Source organism: Perissodus microlepis, chromosome 13 (assembly GCF_051167445.1).
Source record: "Perissodus microlepis isolate ML-2025 ecotype Zambia chromosome 13, ASM5116744v1, whole genome shotgun sequence".
NCBI classification, from domain to species: Eukaryota; Metazoa; Chordata; class Actinopteri; order Cichliformes; family Cichlidae; genus Perissodus; species Perissodus microlepis.
The window spans coordinates 25,022,594-25,047,467 of record NC_140473.1 but is presented as its reverse complement, the minus strand read 5'-3'; the positions used below and the strand labels follow the sequence as shown (position 1 = coordinate 25,047,467).

General features: G+C 40.5%; 2 protein-coding genes across 2 annotated transcripts; both read left to right on the top strand.

The window, feature by feature from the left end:
* The first annotated feature begins 148 nt into the window (after positions 1–148).
* LOC146375221 (zinc-alpha-2-glycoprotein-like) lies at positions 149–24,629 on the top strand. Its single transcript, XM_084949658.1, has 7 exons — positions 149–213; positions 1,208–1,468; positions 13,621–13,896; positions 14,657–14,986; positions 17,948–18,055; positions 21,276–21,293; positions 21,442–24,629. The coding sequence occupies exons 1-7, from the start codon at positions 165–167 to the stop codon at positions 21,522–21,524; spliced, it is 1,125 nt and encodes a 374-aa protein (XP_084805784.1). The 5' UTR covers positions 149–164; the 3' UTR covers positions 21,525–24,629.
* Positions 3,862–11,299, top strand: LOC146375222 (uncharacterized). Its single transcript, XM_084949654.1, has 2 exons — positions 3,862–6,669; positions 6,712–11,299. Exons 1-2 carry the CDS (start codon positions 4,505–4,507, stop codon positions 7,547–7,549), a joined length of 3,003 nt encoding a protein of 1,000 aa, XP_084805780.1. The 5' UTR covers positions 3,862–4,504; the 3' UTR covers positions 7,550–11,299.
* Positions 24,630–24,874: the final 245 nt, after the last annotated feature.

The window sequence follows — 24,874 nt, the reverse complement described above, 5'->3', positions numbered from 1 at the left end:
AAAACAGTGTCTGTTAAAATTCATCTGTAGAGTATCGGTTGAAACTGAACACACCTCAAATACTCAGAATGTAAACTATGCCAGGAATTATTTTTAAACTGAACAAACACGTAAAACCAACGGACTCTCTTTCACTTCTTCAGTTCAACTCCAACTATCTAAACATGATGAAAGAACTAATGATATTTCTCTTCATTCACACTGCATCTGCAGGTAAGATAATTGTCCACATTTAAGTAATATATCATTTTCTAATGGACTTTAACATGTTATGGGGACATGTACAAATGTGAAAAAACTTCAGGTTTCAGGATAACCTAAATAACTCTGTAGGCTTAGATGATTGTTCAAATAATATGTACAGAGAATTTTAGCATATTAATTAAGCAAGAGCTACAATTGTCACGGTTTGCGGGGCAAGCCGTGTTGAGACATGAATGGAGGACCCAAGATGCAGGCACTGCTGATGTGAATGAGCTTTATTTACGGAGAGTGACACACAAACAAAGGCAAGGGAGGCAAGAGACAAAACTAAGAAAACCTAAACTGGGAAAGCTAAGAACCAAACAACAAACCTGAACACGAGGGAACAGAGGTAACACGCAGGATGACAACCAGGGAGAACAGCATGGAGGAACACAGACAGACCAGTAACGCACACAAGATGAGACATGCTATAAATACACACAGAGGGAAACGAGGAAACTGCACACAGGAGGGGGACACAGCTGAACCTAATGAATCTGACGCAACAAGGAGGATGCAAACTGAATACAGGACACATACCTTCACAATAAAACAGGAAACTCAACACACATGCAAAGACACAGACTAAGAATCACTGCTTTACACAGAGACGTAACTGAACTGAAAACAGACAGCACAAGGAAACCAAAACCTAGGAACTAGAAATCAGAAAACATAACCAGAAGGAACTAAAACACAAGATAATATTAATTATCACAAAACACTGAGCCATTAGACTCAGGACCATGACAACAATATTAAATGTAATTATATATAACATATATATGTTGACACAAAGCAAGAAATGACCCTCTTTCTCTGTGTGTGGGGGTCAGTAAGTTTGAAAAACAATATAAAAAATCAAGGTTGTAATTGTTCTTGCATTTACATGTAAGGGATATAATAAAAACAAAACTTCCTTTTGTATATGTTGTTTATATCACTTATGTTTTACCTACAGTTACACACTCCTTGAAGTTTTATCTCATGATATCTTCTGGAGTCCCAAATGCCCCTGAATATTTGGCAATTGCAAATCTTGAGGATGTCCTATTGGCTTACTATGACAGCAACATGAAAACGCCCAAAGCCAGACAACACTGGTTAAGAGAAATGAAGAAAGAGGATCTAGAGGAATGGGAAATGTACCTTGCAAATGTTCCACTTTATCAGTACCAACTTGCAGAAGATACTAAGAGTTTCAGGCAGCAACAGACTGAAGGTATGTGATTGATACAATGTTTTCCTTCTGAGTTTGACAATAAATTGAATTAGAAACTTCCTCTTCCACTTTTGTACAGCAGTCTTATAAAACACTAACTGATTGAGAAACATTACTTCCAGATTAATGGAGTTGGCTAGACAAAGTGAGATTGGTTCAAACTGGTAGAAGTTGGACGGAGATCCACCAGGAGGAAGAGGATTCACCACAGGAAGATGAGGGAGTGAGGTTTTTAGAAGTGAGATTTTCCTCGTAAAATAATTTAAAAATTGCTCACGGAGAGCTGGGGAGGCAAAGTCTAGTTTATCAGGGCAAGGATTAATAGCAGAATTGAAAATTTTAAACAGGGCCCGGGGGTTATGGCTATTAGTCGCGATGATGCTGAACAAAAAAGCAGCTTTAGAAGTCTTAACAGCATCCTGATATATAGTGCAGCTGCTACATAAAATGTCAAGGGATACTTGAAGCTTATCTTTTTTCCACCTCCTCTCAGATTGACAACAGATACGACGTAAATCTCGTATAGAGTCATTTAATCAGGGTTGAGGGGAGGATAGAAGACGCTTCGTCTTTACAGGGACCACTAGGTCCAAGGTGGTGGAGCATGTGGATAACATAGCATTCATAACTTCATCAGCCGAGGGGGGAGTACAACACTTGAGGTCCATCACGTCAGGATCAAGGCGGATAGAGTTTAGAAAGACAGCAGTGAAATTAGCCACACTGTCAGAGTTGGTTACCTGTACAGGGCGACAGAGATCAGCAGTGTTCATATGTGTTACACCTAAGTTGGCATTAAATGTAACCAGAAAATGATCAGTGATGCCAACATTGTCAGTGTCCTTAATCCTAATATCCAGGCCATATGAGAAGACAAGATCCAGCATATGGGCTTTTACATGGGTTGGTGTGTAAGGTTAAAATAGTCAGTTAAAACAAGGAAATCCTTGGCTAAGAAGTTCCCCCTTGCAGCAGATATGTATATTAAAATCACCAGAAATAAGAACACGGTCATAAATTAAAAACAGAGAAGCTAGAAAATCCACAAATTCGGGAATAAAAGACTTATTGTATTTGGGTGGCCGATAAACAGCGCAGAGAGACATAGGGGGGCCATTCAGTTCCAATAATTGAGCCTCAAAGCTAGAGAAAGTAGGAGAAGGCTGTCGCTGAAGTTTAAGTTTATTTTTAAAAACCGTGGCTATGCCTCCACCCTTCCCTGAAAGTCTTGGTGAGCTGAAAAAAACACAGTCGGGGGAAGGAGTTCAGAGAAAGAGAAAAGCTCACCGGGGCGAATCCAACTTTCAGTCAGGAATAAAACATCCAGGTGCAGGGTGAGAAAAAGATTGTTTAGGATGAAGGTTTTATTCATTTTTTTACTCAGTGTGAATGAAGCACAGAATAGTTATTGTTAATCTTTCTCTCTCTCTCTTTGTCTTCTGTCTTTTGTCTCCTTCCCCTCACCCCCAACTGGTTGCAGCAAATGGCTGCCCCTCCCTGAACCTGGTTCTGCCAGAGGTTTCTTTCTGTTAAAAGGGAATTCTTCCTTCTCAGTGTCGCCAAAGCGCTTGCTCATAGGGGGGCATCTTGATTGTCGGGGGTTTCTATTTTCTTTGTATTATTGTCAGAGGTGGGTAACAAAGTACAAATACTTTGTTAGTGTACTTAATTAGAATTCGCAGGTATCTGTATTGTACTTGAGTATTTATTTTTCTGACAACTTTTTACTTTTACCCCTTATCTTTTTTTAACAAACTCTGTACTTTGTACTCGTTACGTTTTCAAAATGGGATTGTTACCACATGCCTCCGCTGCCTCCAAATATTACTAATGCCTTTGATGATTTTGTCCTACTCCCATTTTTATTCCATAAGTGTTTTTACTTCCGGCTATTTCCGGCGCCGCTCCGAGCTGGCAGCCAGTATCAGCAGCTCCGACCTGACCGAGTCCTTTTTTCTCTTTAATATATGTTTCTCTGTTGTTTTGTGTTTATTGTTTTTGTTTTTCTATTGTGGACCAGTGTTGGTCAAGTTACTTGAAAAAAGTAATCAGTAACTAATTACCGATTACTTCCCCAAAAAAGTAATCCCGTTACTTTACTGATTACTTATTTTCAAAAGTAATTAATTACTTAGTTACTTAGTTACTTTTTAAAAACACGATTTACAACCTGAATAGGTGATAAAGCGATAGATCTTTCAGCCCAATTCTACTTTTTCTGCATAATCCATCATACAAAATGTAATCAAATGGAAAAGTCTCTTTTTAAAACTTGTTTTATTAGTTTTAACCTTTTAACTTTACGCATCAAGCAAAAATTTAATTATATGCAACATTCTCTGACTGGAAGAAATTTGTTTAACATTTAAACTTGTTTTCTGCACATTCCAGCACATAAAATAAAATATATTTTTTTGTGTTTACACTCAGTCTTTCAAATAGATGCAAGTAAAACACAGCAGAAAATAAATAACATCAAAGACTAGCGGTCCTGTTGCTCTATTTTCACCTGTAAAGCAGGAGTGGCGTAGGCGGAGGTTTGCCCTGGTGCAGGTGTGCCGCGGCGGTCAGTGGAAGAATCCGCGAGTTTCTCTGTGAATTTCCCATTACGTGGTAGCGCACTCGGTGCTTGCTTGGAAGTTTAGGGGGTTTTTTGTAAAAAGAAGTTTTCTTCCCACGCACAATGGACACTAATGTTTTTGTCACTTTTTATGGAATCAAACTCAAAATAAGGTCAGTACTTCCACGCTTTAAACGCTGCATGCTCATACTCTCTCCCGCACTCGATATATGATCCATTGTTGATCTGCACACAGCTGTTGTCACGAATGTTGCACTTGCTTATGTCACTGTCATGAGACATTCTCGCAAAAAAATCACGGTTTTAGTAACGCAGTAACGCAGCGTTCCTACGGGAAAGTAACGGTTTTTGCAATAGTAATCCCTTACTTTACTCATTACCTGAAAAAAGTAATCAGATTACAGTAACGCGTTCGCGTTACTGCCCATCTCTGTTGTGGACTGCTGTCCCCCACAATGGAGCTCAGAATTCTATGGACAATGGTATTCTTTATTACATTTTTTACGGCGTCTTTGTCCGGAGAGCACGTGGAAGTCCGACCTCCCATTGTTTACAGCAGGGATCAGCTGTTAGCCCTCGGAGCCTCCGCTGCCCTGCCTACCGCCGAGCAAGCTAACATCCCCCGCGAGGTGAGGAGGAAGAGACGTGGTACTCGGGCCGGGATCGGGAGTCGCAGTAAAGTTAGGAGGTACCGGCCAGCGATTCCATCTATTATTATGGGGAATGTGAGATCTCTCCCCAATAAAGTAGACGAACTGGCAGCCCTTACCCGACATCAGAGGAGCTACAGGGAGTGCAGCCTGATGTGCTTCACAGAGTCGTGGCTAACTGCGCTAACTCCGGACTCACACGTAAACATGGATGGTTTTCATCTGATCCGGGCCGACAGAACAACGGAGAGTGGTAAGAAGAGAGGAGGGGGTCTGTTTGTGAACGATAGATGGTGTAACTCTGGGCATTTATCTATCAAAGAGACGCTATGCTGTAAGGACATTGAGCTGCTAGCGGTTAGCATGAGACCGTACTATCTACCGCGAGAGTTTACACATGTGATTATGATAGCTGTGTATGTCCCGCCCTCTGCTAGTGCTGCAGCAGCCTGTGAGGTCCTGCACACTGTAACCAGCAGACTCCAAACACAGCACCTTCAGGCCCTTTTCCTGATCTCTGGGGACTTTAATCACATCTCCATGTCCTCAACTCTCCCCACCTTCACCCAGTATGTTACCTGCCACACCAGAGACAATAAAACATTGGACTTATTGTATGCCAACACCAAGGAGGCATACAGCTCATCACCTCTTCCTACCCTGGGGGGCTCAGATCACAATCTGGTGCATCTCCAGCCTGTGTATAAACCTCTAGTACACAGAGAACCAGTAGTGAAACGCACAGTAAGGAAATGGTCGGCAGAGGCTGAAGAGGCCCTGAGGGACTGTTTCCGTTCTACTGTGTGGGACAACCTCTGCAGCCCCCTGGAGGATGACCTCAACAGCATCACAGACTGCATTACGGATTACATGAACTTCTGTGTGGACAACACCGTACCCATCAAAAAGGTACGTTGTTTTTCTAACAACAAGCCATGGATAAATCCTGAAATTAAGGCTCTCCTCAAGGAGAAGAAGAGAGTCTTTAGATCTGGAGACAAACAGGAGCTGAGAGTTGTTCAGAAGAAGCTGAAATGGAAGATAAGGCAAGGAAAGGAAAACTACAGGAGGAAGATGGAAGAGCAGCTGCAACAGGACAACATCAGAGGGGTTTGGAACAGCCTGAAAACAATCTCAGGACAAAAACCAACCCCCCAGGCTGCAGGAGACTTGGGGTGGGTGAATGACCTAAATAAATATTTTAATAGGTTTGATCAAACACCCACCCCTCCCACAGCATCGTCCCCCCTGCTGCAATCTCCTTCATCTTCAGGGACTGCCTGTCCTTCATCTCAGGACTTCACACTTCTCAGCTTCACACCTCCCAGCTCCCAGTCATTACACCCACCCCCGGCTTCTGTGGACTCCAACATACACACCCCTCCCCCAAAATCCACTCTTTCTATCTCAGCACTTCAAGTGAGGAATGAGCTTTGCAAGATCAAGGTGCGGAAGGCTGCAGGTCCAGATGGCGTCAGCTCCAGGCTCCTGAGATGCTGCGCAGATGAACTGTGTGGCATCCTAGGATATCTGTTCAACCTGAGCCTGTCACTGGGGAAAGTACCACAGCTGTGGAAGACCTCCTGTGTGGTACCGGTACCAAAGACCTCCCATCCCAAGGACCTCAGCAGCTACAGGCCGGTAGCCCTGACATCGCATCTGATGAAGACCCTCGAGAGGTTGGTTCTAAACCATCTGCGCCCCCTGGTGAGGTCTTCATTGGATCCTCTGCAGTTTGCTTACCAGCCTGGCATTGGGGTGGAGGACGCCATCATCTACCTCCTGCACCGAGCTCTGACTCACCTGGAGAAGCCTGGAAGCACTGTGAGGATCATGTTCTTTGATTTCTCCAGTGCTTTCAACACCATCCAGCCACGACTTCTGAGAGACAAGCTGGAGCTATCGGGAGTGGACCACCACATGTCCCAGTGGATACTGGACTACCTCACAGAACGTCCACAGTATGTGAGGTCACAGGGCTGTGACCTCACAGAACGTCCACAGTATGTGAGGTCACAGGGCTGTGTCTCTGACACGCTGGTCTGCAGTACGGGGGCCCCACAGGGAACTGTGCTGGCACCGTTCCTCTTCACCCTCTACACTGCAGACTTCTCCATCAACTCCCCACGCTGCCACCTACAGAAGTTCTCTGACGACTCTGCCATAGTCGGCCTCATCACAGGTGAGGACGACTCAGAGTACAGACAGTGGACTCTGGACTTTGTTGACTGGTGTCAGCAGAACCACCTGCTGATCAACGCCGGGAAAACCAAGGAGTTGGTAGTGGACTTCCGGAGACGCAGACCCACCACACTGACACCGGTGAACATCCAGGGAGTGGACATTGAGACAGTGGACTCTTATAGGTACCTGGGTGTTCACCTGAATAATAAACTGGACTGGAGCCACAACACTGATGCTCTCTACAGGAAGGGTCAGAGCAGACTCTACCTGCTGAGGCGGCTGAGGTCATTTGGAGTACAGGGAGCGCTTTTAAAGACCTTCTATGACTCTGTGTTGGCATCTGTCATTTTTTACAGTGTTGAATGTTGGAGCAGTGGTTTATCGGCAGCTGAGAGGAAGAGGTTGGATAAACTCATCAGGAAGGCCAGCTCTGTTCTGGGATGCACCCTGGACCCAGTGCAGGTGGTGGGAGACAGAAGGACTCTGGCCAAAATAACATCTCTGATGGACAGAGTCTCCCACCCCATGCATGTAAATGTTGCTGAACTGCAGAGCTCCTTCAGTGACAGACTGCTGCATCAAAGATGCATGAAGGAGCGTTTCCACAGGTCCTTCCTCCCTGCAGCTGTCAGACTGTACACTCAGAACTGCTCCCAACAAACATAGATGTTTACATCTGTGCTGTAACTGCAATAAGTTAATTAACCGATTCGCACTAGAACCTGGTTTGCCTCTTAACTGTAGTTATTTTTATTTAATTTAATAACTGTACAGTACTCTCTGTATATAGTAACCACTGTCCTTAATGTAAATATGTAAGAAAGAAAAATTGTGTATGTTTCTGTTCTGTGTCCTGTGTACTGTTTGTTTGTATATGTGTCTTTTTGGCTGCTGTTACAACCAAATTTCCCCTTGTGGGACAATTAAAGGATTATTCTATTCTATTCTATTCTTTTTATTTCCTAAGTGAACTCTGTGGTATGAACCCACTGTCACAAGGCCGGGAGGTGCAAACCTTGTAGTGGTGACCAGCGTCCATAGAGAGATGTAGAGTATCATTCAGGTAGCTGCTCTGCTCTGTGTTGGTACAGGGCATTGAAGATGATAACAGTGGGTGAATTATATTCTTAAACTCAGTTACAGCACTTTCAGAAAGACATCTACTGTGATGAAATCTACTCCCCACTGCTGTGTAATCAATTATTGTAAATTTAAATGTTGTCAGGGATAATGATCAGAGGAGAGAGGGTTTTCAGGAAACACTGTTAAATGTTCAGTTTCTATGGCATATGTTAAAACAAGACCTAGAGTGTGATTAAAGTGGTGGCAGATGAAAGGGAGTAAGAGAACACGAAGGAGAGAGCAGACATGATGGGCTGGGTAAAAATAGATAATGATAGAATAAAACACAAGGAGGGGAAACAAAGCACAAGAACTCACACAACTATATAAACACAGACACAAATCTAAACAGAACAACCCAGGAGTACACTCCAGACTAACACAGTGGACTTAAACATATATAATAATAAAAAAAAAAGCAAAAGACACAAGAAAACGCAAAACATTGGGTCAAATGACCCAGGACCATGACATAGATGTCGTCTCTCCTAACAAGACCAGGTTTCCTCCAGAAAGTTTCCCAATTATCTATAAAGCTCACATTGTGTTTTTTGGACACCTCTCAGACAGCCAGCAATTTAAGGAGAACATGCGGCTAAACATGTCACTCCTGGTTCGATGGGGGAGGGGACCAGAGAAAACTACAGAGTACAATATTGTTTTGGGAAAGTTACACACCGATTCAATATTGATTTGAGTTACCTCCGACCAACGTAAACGGTTGTCAATACCAGAGATGGGCAGTAGTGTGTTACAAGTAATGCATTACTGTAATTCAATTACTTTTTTCAAGTAACGAAAGTAAAGTAAGGGATTACAATTGCAAAAAGAGTAATTCAATTACTGTTATTTTCCCCTAAGCACACAGCGTTACTGCGTTACTAAACCGTGATTTTGTTTGAGTGTCTCATGACAATAATGTGCTGACACGTAGGAGAGAATTTAAGTTATTAGTGTTCAACCTGGTCTTAATGAGCGACTATACAAACAGCACTTCCTGCCCCCACAGAATACAACAACTGTGCAACTGGAAGATAATTAACAGCTGATACCTATTTTAGACATTGTCTGTATTGTTTCTTGGGATTGTGCAATCAAAGCGCAATTATATTCATATGACCCCTCAACCTAAATACAGGGAATAAACGACGCAAAATTTATGGGAAATAATCATCTGAATCCTGACGATGAATAAATAAATAAACATACGTAGATGTCTTAACAGTAGTTTTACGAATAATGTAGGGATTGAGGCATTTTAAAAAGCAGTAAATTGCCCGCTGTGAACCACCTATATTTTTTTAACTCTCCTTCTGCGCTCTGTACATCTCTGATAAATCATTTTAGTAATTTTAAGGTCAAAACCAACTTTCCAGACAGTTAAATTCAAATTCTAATTTTATTTGTCACACACACAACCATACACAGTACAACATGTGGTCAAATGCTTATTGGTGTGCAATGCCCGACCATTAAATGACAGTAAGAACTTACAATAAGATTTATAGATTTACAGATTACTACAAAATTTACAGATTTTAACTTAGAAATTTACAGTAAAAAGAATGTGCAAATAACGCTTTACGAAAGAAATTATGAAAAAAAGAAGTTATAAATTATAAGAAGTGTACAAATAAACAGAGTGCGTCCGGTGATGTGATGTGTGTGAGAGTGTCCAGTCCTACACCTGGTTCAGGGCCCGAATAGCCTGGGGGAAGAAGCTCATGCTCATTCTCTCTCTTTTGGCCTTAAGGGAGTGGAAGCGCTTCCCAGACCTCAACAGTGAGAAGAGTCCATTGTTGGGATGGGAGAGGTCCATCATAATCTTCCTGGCTTTAGTCTTGCGCCGCTTGGTGTAGATGGACATCAGGTCAGGAAGCTCTGATCGAATGATGCGTTCGGCCGAGCGCACCACTCTTTGCTGATCTTGTTCGTCTTACTTGTAGCTGTTCCCAAACCAGGTGCAGATGTTTCCTGTCAGGACGCTTTCAATGGTGCAGGAGTAGAAATTCTTAAGCACCCTCAGTGGCAGATGGAAGTCTCTAAGTCGTCTGAGGAAGAACAGACACTGGTAGGCTTTCTTAACCAGGGTATTAACATGACAGGACCATGACAGGGCCTGAGTGATGTGGACACCCAGGTACTGGAAACTGTCCACTCTCTCCACTGGCGTGCCACTGATAATCAGTGGCTAATAATTCTTTGCCTGCTTTGTAGTGAAGTCCACAATCAGCTTCTTAGTCTTGTTGACGTTTAGGAGGAGGTAGGCCTTCTCCTCCTCCAGGAGACTACCTGGAGGCCTACTACCTGGAGGAGGAGACCTGGTGCCTTCTCGATGTTGTCAGAGAGAGGTTGAAGATCTCCGTGAACACCATTGCTAGCTGGTCAACGCAGGCTCTCAGGACCTGACCAGGCATTGCATCTGGTCCTGCTGCCTTTCTGGTGTTCACTGTCCTTAAAGCTTTCCTCACGGCATGCTCTGTGATGATGAAAGCGTTGTCTTCACTGGTGCACTCCGTGCGCACGCAGCCGTTTGTTGTTTTAATTACTGTAGCGTCGAAGTGAGCATAAAACGTGTTCAGCCCATCAGCCAGTAATGCACCAGCATTCATCATTGAAGAAGCTGGTTGTTTGTAGTCCATTATTGTCCGCAGTCCCTTGCATGGCTCCTAGAGTCGCACTGTTGAGCTGTGCCGAAACATGTCCTAGTCTGCGTCATCCAGTGCGTCCTGCGGTCACTGAGTGGTCCGTCAAGCCTGCGAACTCCCTCCTGATTATTGCTTGCTGCTTTAGCCTTTGTTTGTAAACAGGCATAAGGAAGATAGCGGCGTGGTCCAATTTTCCAAATGGTGGCAGAGGCTGAGCCTTGTAGCAGTCCTTGAACGGAGTGTAGCAGTGGTCTAATGTCCTTGTGCCCCTGGTGGGGCCAGTGATGTTCTGGTGAAGGTTGTGAAATGTGCGTTTGAGATTTACTCTGTTTAAATCTCCCATAACAATGAGCGCGGCATCCTGGTTAAGTGCTTGTTGTTGTGTGAGGGCCTCATGTAGCTCACATAAGGCAGTGTCTGAGTCTGCGTGAGGCGAATATAAACAGTGCAGGCAATGACCGCAATGAATTCCCGAGGGAGATAGAAAGGGCGACATTTAATATTCAAAAGTTCCAGATTGGGCAAGCAAGAGCGTGTGAGTGGGGAAATGTTTGCGCTGTCACACCATCTGTTGTTCACTATCAAACACACTCTACCACATCTTTTCTTCCCCTACTCCGTTGTTCTGTCCATGCGGTAGACTGAAAAGAACCCCATTGGCTGTACGGCGTGGTCCGGTATCACTGGGTTCAGCCATGTCTCGGTGAAGCAGAGGAGGTTGCAGTCCCCAATGTCTCTGTGGAACTTAATTCTGGCCCTGAGGTCATCAAGCTTGTTCTCAACGGACTGAACATTGGCTAGCAGGATACTGGGCATGGGTGCGCGAGCCCGTAGCCTGTTCCTGATGCCAGCTTGTTTCCCTCGAGGCCGTCACTTAGGGTTGCATCGTTTGTTCTCTCTCAGGATCTTCCTTGGCCAGGTTGGGTCTGGCGTTAAACACAATGAAATGTGTATATTGTAAACCAATAGAAACCAGAGTATCTCTACTGTAGTGAATTTGTGTGTCTTCCATGATGCCTATGCAAGATTAAGGCAGATAGAGCAGAAAGTAACAAAAATCAGCAAAAAGTGGAAAAGTTGGGTCAGAGCATCAAGCACGGCAGCCGACCTCACCGGGGCCATCTTGTCTCGTAGTTAAGTGAGCTCAGACTGTCATTAGTATCAAGGTGGATTCCTTTGTCACACATTAGGTGATCGTTCAATCAGCTCTCCAACCTCCAACAGAAGACCAATGACTTCCAAACCTCGGCTCAAACATCCTCTCTATGCCAGCTGTGATTTTAACACATGTAAACAGTATTCCAAGAGTCACTGACAGAAAGTATTTACACAACACTGTAAATATATCATGTTCTTTTTAATAAAATTCGGGAAATACAAAGTTCAAATGAGGTTTGAAGAAGTAACAACCCAGCAAACAATAGGCTAATAGGCTAAATGAAATATTAAGTTCTACGAGTCTCAGAAATAACCTCAACATCTGGTTTGGGATATATGAGGAAGTTTGTGTGGAAGAATATTTAATTTGATTTTAAACCTTATTATACTCTCCATCTCTGACCTTTCACATGATTTTAACTAAGGCAAAGGTAATTTCATTTCATGTCTTCATTCAGTTCAGATTTCGTTAGCACATTCACTTTAACATAATCCCTGTTATTCCAAATACTTTTCTTTTTAAAACTCTGAGTTGTTTTTTTGTTTGTTTGGTTTTTTTGCGTGTGTGTGAACACACAGTCTCTTATCTCTCAAAGCCGTTTCTACACAGACTTTCAGCTAGGTCTGAGTTTGGCCTATTTCTAAAATAAGAGTAAGAAAATTTTATTTTCTTACTTGGATTCTTATTCATCGTTTTAGCCAAACTCAAACATATTTTTATTAACTGATTATGTTCTGATCCGTATGGAGTTCTAGGTTGTCTGAGTCAAAGCCAACCTTTCTCTCTGACGGTTTACGTCACCTCTGGTAATGCAAGGTGTCCCACTGGCGCTTCCAGTGCCAGCTTCCAGTGAAGTCATCCACTAGAAGCCTTCCTTCCACTTTGACCTTCCAAGTCACCGAGTGTCTCCGTCACTGGCCATCCAGCCAGCCCCCAGAACTGCTTCTTCTCTATTGCTGGCAACTCAGCTGGCCCCCAAAACGGCTCCATCCCTGTTTTTGGCCTCAGTCCCCAAGTGTTGTCCAAAGAGGACTGGACAGCCCCTGGAACCTTTACACCCCCCCTGCGCCAAGCTCCTGGGTCAGGTCAAACCCTGGACTGTGTAACAGCAGTCTGGCGAGGAAGGAGCAGCTAGCAGGTCCAGCGGGCATGTGGTGTGGAGGTTAGCCAGATAACTTGAAGCCAGTCAGTTAAATCAAACAACAGACCTTTATTCGTTGTCAGCAACATAAGACCATACAAGTCCCCCCACCCCGTGGTGCTATAACACAATAAGAGCTGTTACAACAGTTTGTTTTTTTTTTCCTCTTTGGACTCTTGTGCTACTTGTGTTCCTTTGTTCAAACTTTTTGTGGTACAACTTGTCATATTTGCTCAATCCAACATGAAAGTTGAACAAAAAAAACATTTTCTTTATTTTTGTTACTAAAAGTTTCACTTACATACTATTCTCTATGCTTCATTACGCAGTAATATATAAGTCAACGATATACCATTCAGAAATTGCCACTTGTCTTTTGCTATTTGAAGTATTTTATTGATGTGTGCTCAAATATGGGAGTTTGCAGGAGTTCTGGACTTTTTTCATATTTTAAATAGCCAGTAGCCAGACATTTTGTGAAGCATCTGTCCCAAATTACAGATTCTGATTCATTTCAATCGTAAGAAAGACCAGTAAAAATTTCAGACTTTTATCTGTAATGCTAATTTAAGTACTTGAGTTATTTTGTGTTTCTAAATTAAGTGTTTATCTACACTGAGAAATAGGTTCAGTTGAAAATAAGGGTCTCTGCTTCTCTCTCTCCCAGGTGTTTATATTATCCAGGAGTTTAGAGGCTGTGAATGGGATGATGAGACTGAAGAAATTAATATTTTCACTATATTTGGTTACAATGGAGAAGAGTTCACTGCATTTGACAAAGAAACAGAAACATGGATTGCCGCAACCCCAGAGGCTGAAATCCCCAAACAAAATCTGAATGGAAATAAAGCAAGAATTCAAGATTTAAAGGCGTTTTCGGTGATCTGCCCTAGGTTGCTGAAGATCTATTTCAACTATGCAAAGAGTTTTCTGCAAAGAAAGGGTAGGCTTACATTTTTGTTCTTCTTTTGCATAAAGTATTTATTTTCTTTGCTGTAATGTTAACTTTTCAGTGACAGATTTTGCAAAATAATTCAAGATTATTTTTAATTTACATATCCAAAGAAGTAGGAAAATGTCAGAATCCAGAATCAATTGTAGATAAGTTCAAAGTTTAACTTGCACCCTGTATTGATATAAAGTTGCAGAGCACTGAAAAATCAAGGAAAATACCTCAAATTTGTTCTTACATACAGTACATGAGTAAATGTAAATATTTAGCACATTCAACAACTGAAGATCGTCATTGATTCAAATATGCATTTATATAATATAGTTATAATCATATAATAAATATGATTATTGGAAAGAAGGTGATATCAAATTACTGTCAGAATCATTTTTAAGAAGCTAGATAGCTTTAATAATTGTCAAAAAAAGACTATGAAGATCATAATTTATAGGTAATTGCATATGTTATTTTCTTTTTACCTCTTTCAACAAAACATAATCTAGCTGCAGCTCATTGTCACAATCCCATGAGTAGCTAGCAGCTTAAGAAAAGGATTTTTCTTCTTACCTGTCATTACATAACTATCATAATGAGTAAGGCTTTGCAATTCATTTCTTCAGCCATGTAAGAATTTACGTACAGTTTAAAGATCTATTAGTAGTTATTTAAATTTTGACAAAAAGGAAAAAATGATTAAAAAAAAAAAAAGAAATATTTCCCAACCTGAAAATTAGAGTAATTGTCTCTTCAGTTCTTCCCTCAGTGTCTCTCCTCCAGACAACTCCTTCCTCTCCAGTCAGCTGCCATGCTACAGGTTTCTATCCCAACAGAGCCATGATGTTCTGGAGGAAAGATGGAGAGGAGATTCATGAAGGTGTGGTCCACAGAGAGATGCTTCTGAACCAAGATGGAACCTTCCAAATGCATATTGACTTAAACATTTCATCAGTCACACCTGAAGACTGGAGGAGGTATGACTGTGTGTTTCAGCTCTCTGGTATCAAGAAGGACGTGACTCTCGGACTGGAGAAATCACTGATCAGAACAAACTGGGGAAAATCTAAAAATAAAAGTTATGAAGGTGAGAAACACAGCATGGTGGCAATGTTGTGCTTCATACTAATTGTAATACATTTGGTAAAACTGCACTTGCGAGTGAAATCTAAGTCATGAGATCGAGATACTGGCTGCTTTTTCCAGTCCTTGTACCAGACCATTTTCAGAGGGATGTTTTCTTTGTTTATTAATCCACTGACACATTAACAACTCTGCCATATGGATCATTCAAGTGTAAAAAAAGGCACATGACTCAAGGGATTAAACAGTGTTGTTGCAACGTTTTGTGTAATCCACAAATAACATACATCTGTGTGAAGAACCAAATTTTAAATTGTATCTTTAAGGACTATAACTAGCAGCCTGTGACAAACACACATAATTTGTTCCCATGTCTTTACCTGAATCCATTAAAAATGCCAAAGAACAGTTTGACAGGTAAGTGTATTTTTGCACCAACACAGTAATTCCCAAAGGGCTCTTAGCAGGAAACTTGGCATATTTCGGCATGGTGTGCTGTGTTCTTAAAGAAATTTGAAGAAACTAGAGGAAAAGTGGAGGAAAATCTATCTAAAAAAACTATCATTAGGCTCTAGATAGTTTAGGCTTAAAACTTTCCTTTTTGATAAAGCGTATACTTAGGGTTGGAATAGGCGACCCTGAATCCTCCTTAAATTATGCTGCAATCGGTTTAGGCTACTGGGCGATTCCCATGATGCGCTGGGTGTTCCTTCTTCAGTCATCTTTTTCACTCACTATGTGTTTATAAACCTCCCTGGATTTAATCATTAGTTATAATTATTTCTGTCTTTCTTCCACAGCGTGCCTTTCTGTAATGAAGTATAAATGTCATTGTACTAAATATTGACTTTCAACTATGTTAGAGTACACAGATTTTGTTTTTGCATTTCCATGTATGTTTGTACGTTTCAATACATACGTTTCAATACAATACCGCCTTTACCCAGGGGATGCCATACCCTGCATCTACGGACTTCCTAAAATCCACAAGGAAGCTGTCCCACTCAGACCCATAGTCAGTAGCATAAACTCAGCCACTTATAACATTGCTAAACACCTTGCTACCATCCTTGCTCCTCTTGTGGGGAACACCCCACACCACATCAAGAACTCCACCGACTTCACTGACAAGGTCCAGAAACTTACCCTGGATCCAGATGAAACCATGGTGTCCTTTGATGTAGTCTCTCTCTTCACTTGCATACCCACCACGGAGGCCGTGGAGACTGTCAGAAAACGACTACAAGAAGACAGCTCCTTGGAGGACAGGACCAACTTCACACCCGATCAGATTTGCACACTGTTAGACCTCTGCCTCACCACTACATATTTCAAATACAACGAAGGCTTTTACAGACAAAAACATGGCTGTGCCATGGGCTCCCCCGTGTCACCTATTGTAGCCAACCTTTACATGGAGGAAGTGGAAAGGAAGGCTCTTGGCTCTTTCAAAGGAAGAGTACCCAGCCACTGGTACAGATATGTGGACGACACCTGGGTCAAAATCAAGACACAAGAAGTGGAATCCTTCACTGCGCACATTAACGCTGTGGATAAAAAAAAACATCAAGTTCACCAGGGAAGACACAAAGGACAACTGTTTGCCTTTCCTGGACTGCGCTGTGCACATTGAAGAGAACGGCAAACTCAACATCGAAGTTTACCGGAAGCCCACACACACGGACCAGTACCTCCTCTTTGACTCCCATCACCCTTTGGAACACAAACTTGGAGTAATTAGGACCCTACACCACCGGGCAGAACATGTTCCCTCTAAGCCTGAAGGAAAAAAGAAGGAACACACACATGTAAAGGAAGCACTCAAAACGTGCGGCTATCCTAAATGGGCGTTCTTAAAGTCAGCAAAGAGGCACAGAAAAGAAGACCAGACACCAGCGAGGGAGGATAAGAAGGACAGACGCAACAACATTGTCATCCCCTATGTAGCCGGTGTATCAGAAAAACTTAGGAGAGTTTTCTCCAAGCATGACATCCCGGTGCATTTCAGACCCAGCAACACGCTCAGACAAAAACTGGTTCACCCGAAAGACAAAACGCCAAAACACAGACTTAACAATGTGGTGTATGCTGTACAGTGCAGCGAGGAATGCCCAGACCTCTACATTGGAGAGACCAAACAGCCACTTCACAAGCGCATGGCACAACACAGAAGAGCCACCTCCACAGGACAAGACTCAGCAGTCCATCTGCATCTTAAGGATAAAGGACACTCTTTCGAGGATGCCAATGTTCACATTTTGGACAGAGAGGACAGATGGTTTGAAAGAGGAGTGAAAGAAGCCATCTATGTCCACTGTGAGCGACCATCTTTGAACAGAGGCGGGGGTTTACGACACCAACTCTCTGCCATCTATAATCCAGTTTTGAGATCCCTTCCCAGACGCCTTAACGCCCACTCACATCCTGGGCCATCTGACCTCAGGAATTCGCATAAGGTGGGGCCAGGTTTCACAATGAACACACCCGAAACTCTGGCTGATTGGGACCCACACCCAGTTTCACACCTTGGCTCAGGCGATTAGAGGATCTCCACCATTTGACCTTAGAACTGAAGAAGCTTCTCGGATGAGAGGTGAAACGTCTTCAAGTAACTTAAAGAAGTCCAGACGCTTTTCTTTGCAAGCTCCTTTGACTACGATGTCCTGGATGACTGAGAACCTTCACAGACACGTTTCAATACATTGCTACACTCATTTCCCATTTTACTAGCATAATATAAAGAAATAAGGGGTGATTCAAGACTTTACTAAGCACATTACTGTTATTATTGTTATATATGCACACAACAGTACACCGTCATATAGATTATACTATATTTAAAATTTCATGATAAGTATGATTTATAGAAGTTCAATACATGTGATAACAGGAAAGATATATTTCAGTTGTAACCTGCTTCATCTGCCCATGTTGTGTTTGTTTGCTTATTTTTTTTACTGAGCAGAAAAGTCCTCTACAGTGACTACCACTATCATCGTCGTTGCAGTTGTTGTTGTTCTTGTTCTCATCGTCATTGGTGCCATTGGATTTGCTGTTTACAAAAAGAAGAAAGGTAAGTGGTAGTGATGTGCGGATCGATCCTGAAATATCGATTCCTCCGATACCAGTCATTTATGTTCTAGAATCGATCCTCACATTAAAATATCGATATTTTAGTAATTTAGAGTAAATTTGTAGTTTATCATTAACAGGAACACAGTGGAAAGAAACTATAACATTCGGATTGTCTACATTCAAAGGAACTACTTCCTCTTCCGCCTTTCATAGTCATGTGCGAAATACGGCTGTATAAATGTCTCGGGTGCGCACTCACAACAATGGCTGAGCGTGAGCGTAATCGTAATCGTAGTCATGTGCGGACTTATTTTACCTCCACAAACAGCTGAGACGTGGTTTGCGATACATGTGGCAAAAAAGTGCTCCAAGAGTGAGGTGTTGTGGCCATACTAGGGAGACATTCAAAAGGGCTGTTGGGGGGGGGGGGGGGGGGGGTAAATACATCTTACAGTGTTTATTAAAAATACATTAAATGTCACCGTTATTATTGGCCGGCCCGGAAACAGCGGGGGTGTCCAAATTCAGAGGCTGCTTCCACCTGAGGACCCGGCCTTCGCAGTCTAAAGAAAGCCGGGTAGTATGTCACGTGCTCCCTCGGTGGAGTGAAACTCTGCTGTCTGCTCCTTGCTATCTAAAATATAACCGAGCGCTGACGTAAACTCTCGACCGTCTCACACTTATGTTTAATCATTTTCTGTTTGACGTTTATTCAGCTGTGTGAGAACCCGGAGGAACCCTCCCGAGGGATTAATAAAGTTAAATTTAATTGAATCTAATCTAATAACTTTAATCTCAGCCAAACCGATTTACTCACGAACAAATAAAACACTGAAAAAGCCAAACAATAACATTTTTAAGTTATCAAAGTGACTTATATATCATGTTTAATCCGAGTAGCGAAAGACCGCGGGGGTTTGAAAACGATGTGTCGGTCGGCTCAGATATTTGAAGTTTACACAGCTACATTCTCACCTGAAAATATGTTAAAAGTTTTTTTGCGACCCAGAAAGAGAGATAAGAGTAATATTAAAACTAAGTAGCTGCCGCCATTGTTGGAAACTGGAATTGGCTGGGCCGCGCTATGAATTCTGCGATATGGTTTTTCAATTTTGTTGTCCAGGTAGAAAATCGGGAGAAATTCGGGAGAATGGTGGCTCCGGGAGATTTTCGGGAGGGGCACTGAAATTCGGTATTCTCCCGGAAAAATCGGGAGGGTTGGCATGTACGGTTGTGGCAACATCACTAACCTTGTCAAACACCTCAGAGTAAATCATATCACAGAATATGACGAGCATATGTTGAGGCGAACTGAAGAGAAGGAGAGGGACAGGTGCTGCTAGGGCGAGACAGACGTCTCTCACGGAGTCCTTTAGTGCTGCAAGGTGTTCAAATAGCGCACAACCTCAGTTTTTTTTATTTCTATATGATGAACTCTGCATTATTAAGTGATAAGAACAAGTAATCTGATGTCCTGTAATCATTATGATGCTATAATTTGAGATACAATAAATAAAATAAGTTTTTGTACAAAGTATCGGTATCAGATCAGTATCATTGATACCACCCTGAATATTACTTGGTATCGGATCGGAAAGAAAATAAGTGGTATCGCACATCACTAGTAAGAGGCTCAAAGGAGCTGAACTAAAGCGCCCATGCACACTGCAAAACTGAAGCTGAATTTAGAACTGCATTAAAACCTGAAGCAACAAATAGCAGCAGTACAAGTCAATAAAGTCTGGTAACTAATGTTATCATTAAAACTATTTTTAAAATGTGAAAGATGACTTGCACATTTCTCATCAAGCTTACACAAAATCTTACTGCGGAATAAACAGAATATTGATTCTACACCATATTGTAATTTCAGGGTTGGCATGGTTTGTTGTATTGAAGTTGTGGGACCCAAAGTGATTTTTTTTCATGGGGATCCCCATCTTTGGCGGCACTTCTGCCTGTCCCATGAAATATAATGAAACTAAAGACGAATTTAATAGTACACAAAGTCTTGAAGGGTAGCAACACAAGATTCAGTTATTCTGAATCCAAAGATTATCCAAACTGAAGCTAAATTCAGTAGTGCATTAAAACCCGAAGCAACAAACAAGCAATTGTAAAAGTCCCAGTAAAACTATCTGCACATGCATAGGGTAGAAAAGTGATACTGATTCTATGACTGTTTATTTTACAATAATTATTAATCTGTCATCATAAAAGAATGGTTGCTTCACAGAGTATGATTAAATATATTTGGTTTTTTTGCATTAGTTTAGTTTAGTTTTTGGTAAATAAAAAAAAAAAAAAAAGATGAAATCCAGTCAGCCGCTGATATCTGCGCTATTAGGGATATATTATCAAGTGTATCAGTGCATTGTACAGAGCTAGGATCATGTGTAGGTGACAGTTATGTCAGGAAGAAGTGTGGAAATGGAGGGAGAATTGAAGGAAAATGTCACAACAGCAGTAGAGATGATGAGGAAAGAAGAAATGAATGAAAAAGACGGCTTGCACATTTCACATCAAGCTTGCACGAAATCTTAATGCAGAATAAGCAAAAATAACCATATTGTACTGTTACGGTTGGCATGGTTTGTGGTATTGAAGTTGTGGGCACAAAGTGATATTTCTTTCATGGGATCCACATCTTTGGTGACACACCTACATGTGTGTCCAATGTCCAATAACATATGATGAAACTAAAGCTTAATAGTACACAAAATCTTGAAAGGCAGGAAATACTGTGGGTAGATCACTGGTCCATCACAGGGCTAACACAGACAGACATTGGTATTGTGCTGTTCCAGATGTGCCTGGAAATGCACTATTGCATTTCCATGCCGTCAGAGATACAGACATTTTGACCTGAGTGAACACTGCCAGATGGTTACTCTACTCTTTGGTGAACCTCTGCCCAGCTTTACTTCTGCGAAACTCTGCTTCTCTAAAATGCGTATTTTATTATTACTGTTACTGACCTGTTTCCAGTTATTCTAATTAGTAGCAAAATGTTCCTCTAGCTATTTCTTTTTTAGTTATACTTTAGTTACACTTTACATGGTATTCCAACTTTTTTGGAATTGTAGTTGTATATCACATAAGAAAGATATGGTTTGTCATGATTTGTATCACTTTTCATGTTAGAGTGATATTAGTATGGAGAATAAGACTGGTATTGTACATACATACTAAGATTATTTATTTTCTTGTTGTTTCAGAACAACCTCCTACATCTCGTAAGTTACTTTTTCACTTATTTTCTTCTTTTATTTTTATTATTATTTTTTTTTTATAATGTGTGAGAAGTGTATCAAGTAATCATTTTTTTGTACATAAAATCCACCTCAAGATTAGTGGTCTAAAAATGTGTTTTGGACTTTACAGAGCCTGAAACCAACTGTGAGCTCTTAGAGAGACCAAAGTCAGAGACCATACAGGACCCTGCACACTGTGCCACTTCCAGCTAAGCAAGAGCAGAGGCATTGATTTTCACACTTACTTAAAACTGTAAAAGAAAGAAAGAAAGAAATGTAAAAATCCCATTACTGCTGTGGGGAAAATGTTGAAAGGAGAATTGGTAAGATCACACTAGCTATTTGAAATATGTTTCATTACAAAAAAAATAATAATAATACATGAAAACAGTTTCTTTCTTTGTATCACTATGCCAATGTTGTTATTAAAATATTGTAGACAAATATATTTTTAATTCGAGGTCATAATGATTTTATGAAAGAGTGTGTATGTTTATTATTCTTTATGTTGTTTATGTGTGTGATTTAACACTTTTCATGTCTATTGTTTTGAACTTACTAATAAGTGCCACATTTTTAATTATATTGCCATGTCCTCAATCTTGGACCCAGAGTCTGAGTTTTTTAGACTCTGAATTATTGGTTATTATTTGTTTTTATGTTTGGTTCTTTTGTTATTATTTGTTGTTCTTTTTTTTTCTAGTTCCGTAATATCTTGAGTTCTTTGTTTTTTATCTTTACCTTTAGTTATTGATTTTACTTCTTGTTTATTTCTGTTAGTATTCTGGTTAGGGTTTACATTGAATACTCACTTTTGTGTGTTACCTCTGTGTTAGGCAGTGATGTCCTCTTTTATTTTGGTAGCTGTCTTCTGTGTCTTGTTTCAAATGTTGCTTTACCTGTCCACTTGTCCTTGTTAATTTAGTTAGTTTCAGCTGTTTCCTGTTACCCAGGTGTTTCCACTTCTATCTATTTATCTATAAAAATATTCTTAAAAAATAAGGGAATTCAAACCACATATACATTAGCGTTCATATTCATGTTACATTTTCTGTAACTTTATAGCACATACACTGAGCATAGACAGCACGGCTGAAAATATTTATCCTGAAAATCACTTGGATCACAATATAAACCAGGAGTGTAGATGATTTACAGAGGAAAAATTGACAAATAATATTTTTGGCCAGACATAAGGAATTATAAATTAAATAAACTGAATTTCAACAATTTTTGTTTTTTTGTGATTATAACATAATTAAAATTGTGCACAAATTATTTAGAGAATTACCACTTTTTAAAATAAAGGATAATAAATACAAATTAAGAAGCAATTATATTTTTGAAAACCCCAAACTTAGGACCAGTGTAAAATGTAATTGTGCATCTGTTGTGCAAATATGGGTGCATTTTCTGACAAAATTGAAATGTGCAGGACAATGAAACTACAGAATTGTAAAAACAAAAAACAAAAAAGGAAAACATAATTATCCACAGTTGTGATAAAAGTTTAGTGTGATGATGCTATAGACACGAAGAGCTCATCCTATTTCTTTCTTTTTGTTCTTTTGCTATGAGTATTTGTATTTAAACCCGAGCATAACCATGTAGCTGATTTAATTTTCCTTACATGTTGATTGTTGTATTGATGTTATATAAGCTTTGTCTTCTGACTACACACTTTTGGCTTGTTGTTTTTTTTTTCTTTTCTATCATTTAATTTCTTGTGATGTAAATAAACTGAATATATAGATGCTTTTAAATGTATCACAGTTTGTATGGGGTAACTTGAGTAGGAAAAAATATATAATATACTGCAATTACTTTAATTTGTACTGAATAAATAATTTGTGTAAATATCAGCTGCAACAATACAGCACCTATACAAAATGCATATTTAGATTTTAACATTTATTTTCTTGAAGATGCAGTACTGATAGTTTGTGTAGAGTTGAAGGTCTGAGCTAAGTTGTCGGCTATTTTACATGTCTGTTTACTCCAAATATGTTTCCTCGTTTTGTTTTCAGTCTTGTGGTCAGCAAGTGTGATAGGTTTGTAGCTTGAACCTATTCGCTGGAACGTTGAAGACAATATAATTACACAGCAAGCAAGACACGAAGTAGGCAAAGTTCTTCATGTTTCTCGTGCACGGGAGAGAACCGGACAAACGCCGTTCCTTCGCTTGACCCCAGTTGCTCTCGTCCGCTCCCCCGTAACACTGCTCTTTTATTGAGGTTACATGAATATGCATAGGTTCATTAACATACGACGTGTACATACACACAAAGAGTACCTTGCCTTTGTGTGTGTGTGTGTGTGTGTGTGTGTGTGTGTGGGGGGGGTCAGAGTGTGACCCCATAAATGACTTCCCTAAACCTGCTGGTCTGGAAGTCCAACAGTTCATCTAAACAAAAGGCACTTAGACTAAAACAGATATAGCCACGTTTATCCTACCATAAAACAATAAGAGAAGGTACGACCTCTCCCATGCTCCCAGAGTGCTCTCTAAAGCACACAAAGTTTGCAGACTATCAAGGATCAAACCTCTACCAATCTACAACTAATTATAAAACTCTAAGCATATATAAGTAGATATTTCTAAGCATAAATGACAATCAACAATACAAAACCTAACAAAGTGTTAGTAACTCCCTAAAGGTGAACAAAAACTTAACTTGCCACAAATATTATATCTAACCAAGCTTTTGAGGAATCCTTTGCACTTTTATATATAAGACACTGTTAATTTGCCTGATGATGTGTTTTTTTAATTGCAACTGAGACTTATAAAGGTAAGTCTCAGTTCTGTAATTTCTAAGTTAGGCTTCCCTTGTACTCTGTGACAGACGCACAAGCCAAAGCATGCGTACCCACAGGTAAATTAAACACAGACAAAAGATCTTTTAGTTTATTATGCGGTTGTTTTGTTTTGTTTCTTAGCTGTATGTAAGTTTCACAGTTATCCATGCTTAAAAATAAAAACCTGCTTGTCCTGTTTTTTCTTTCCAAATTCCCCCACATTTCACAAGACTGCTCATCTTTTACTTCTGATACTTCTGAATGATTTCATTGTACGTGCAGACAAAAAGGTCTTCTTGGCTTTAGTTCAAGCATTTCGGAGTTGTTATGACATCTGACGTTTTCAAAATGTCAGGTGATGCATTCCTCGAATGGAGATAAGAAATCAGAAAAGGTTTTGTGTACTGTAGACCTGGAATTATTTTAACCTCTGGGTTCACATTATTTGAGCTTTAGAAATCATGCTTTGTGATTGTGAAAGTATTTCTATGCTTAGTATTTCTATGCTTTATACACATCTGGCTATTGAATGACTGTAACAATGGGTTGTTGATGATCACTTTTAACAAGAAAGCTGTAGTTAGTATTGTCTATGTGTAACATTTAACATTATTTAAAAAAAATGCCTGAGAGGAGTTATAGTTAAGGTCGAGTGTTTTGCCATCAAAGTATGTTAGCGATATAGGCCACAATCACTTTTTGGCAGGTTGAAAATGGCACATTATGGGTATTAATGTTCCTTTAACAGTTATTCAGCATTTCTT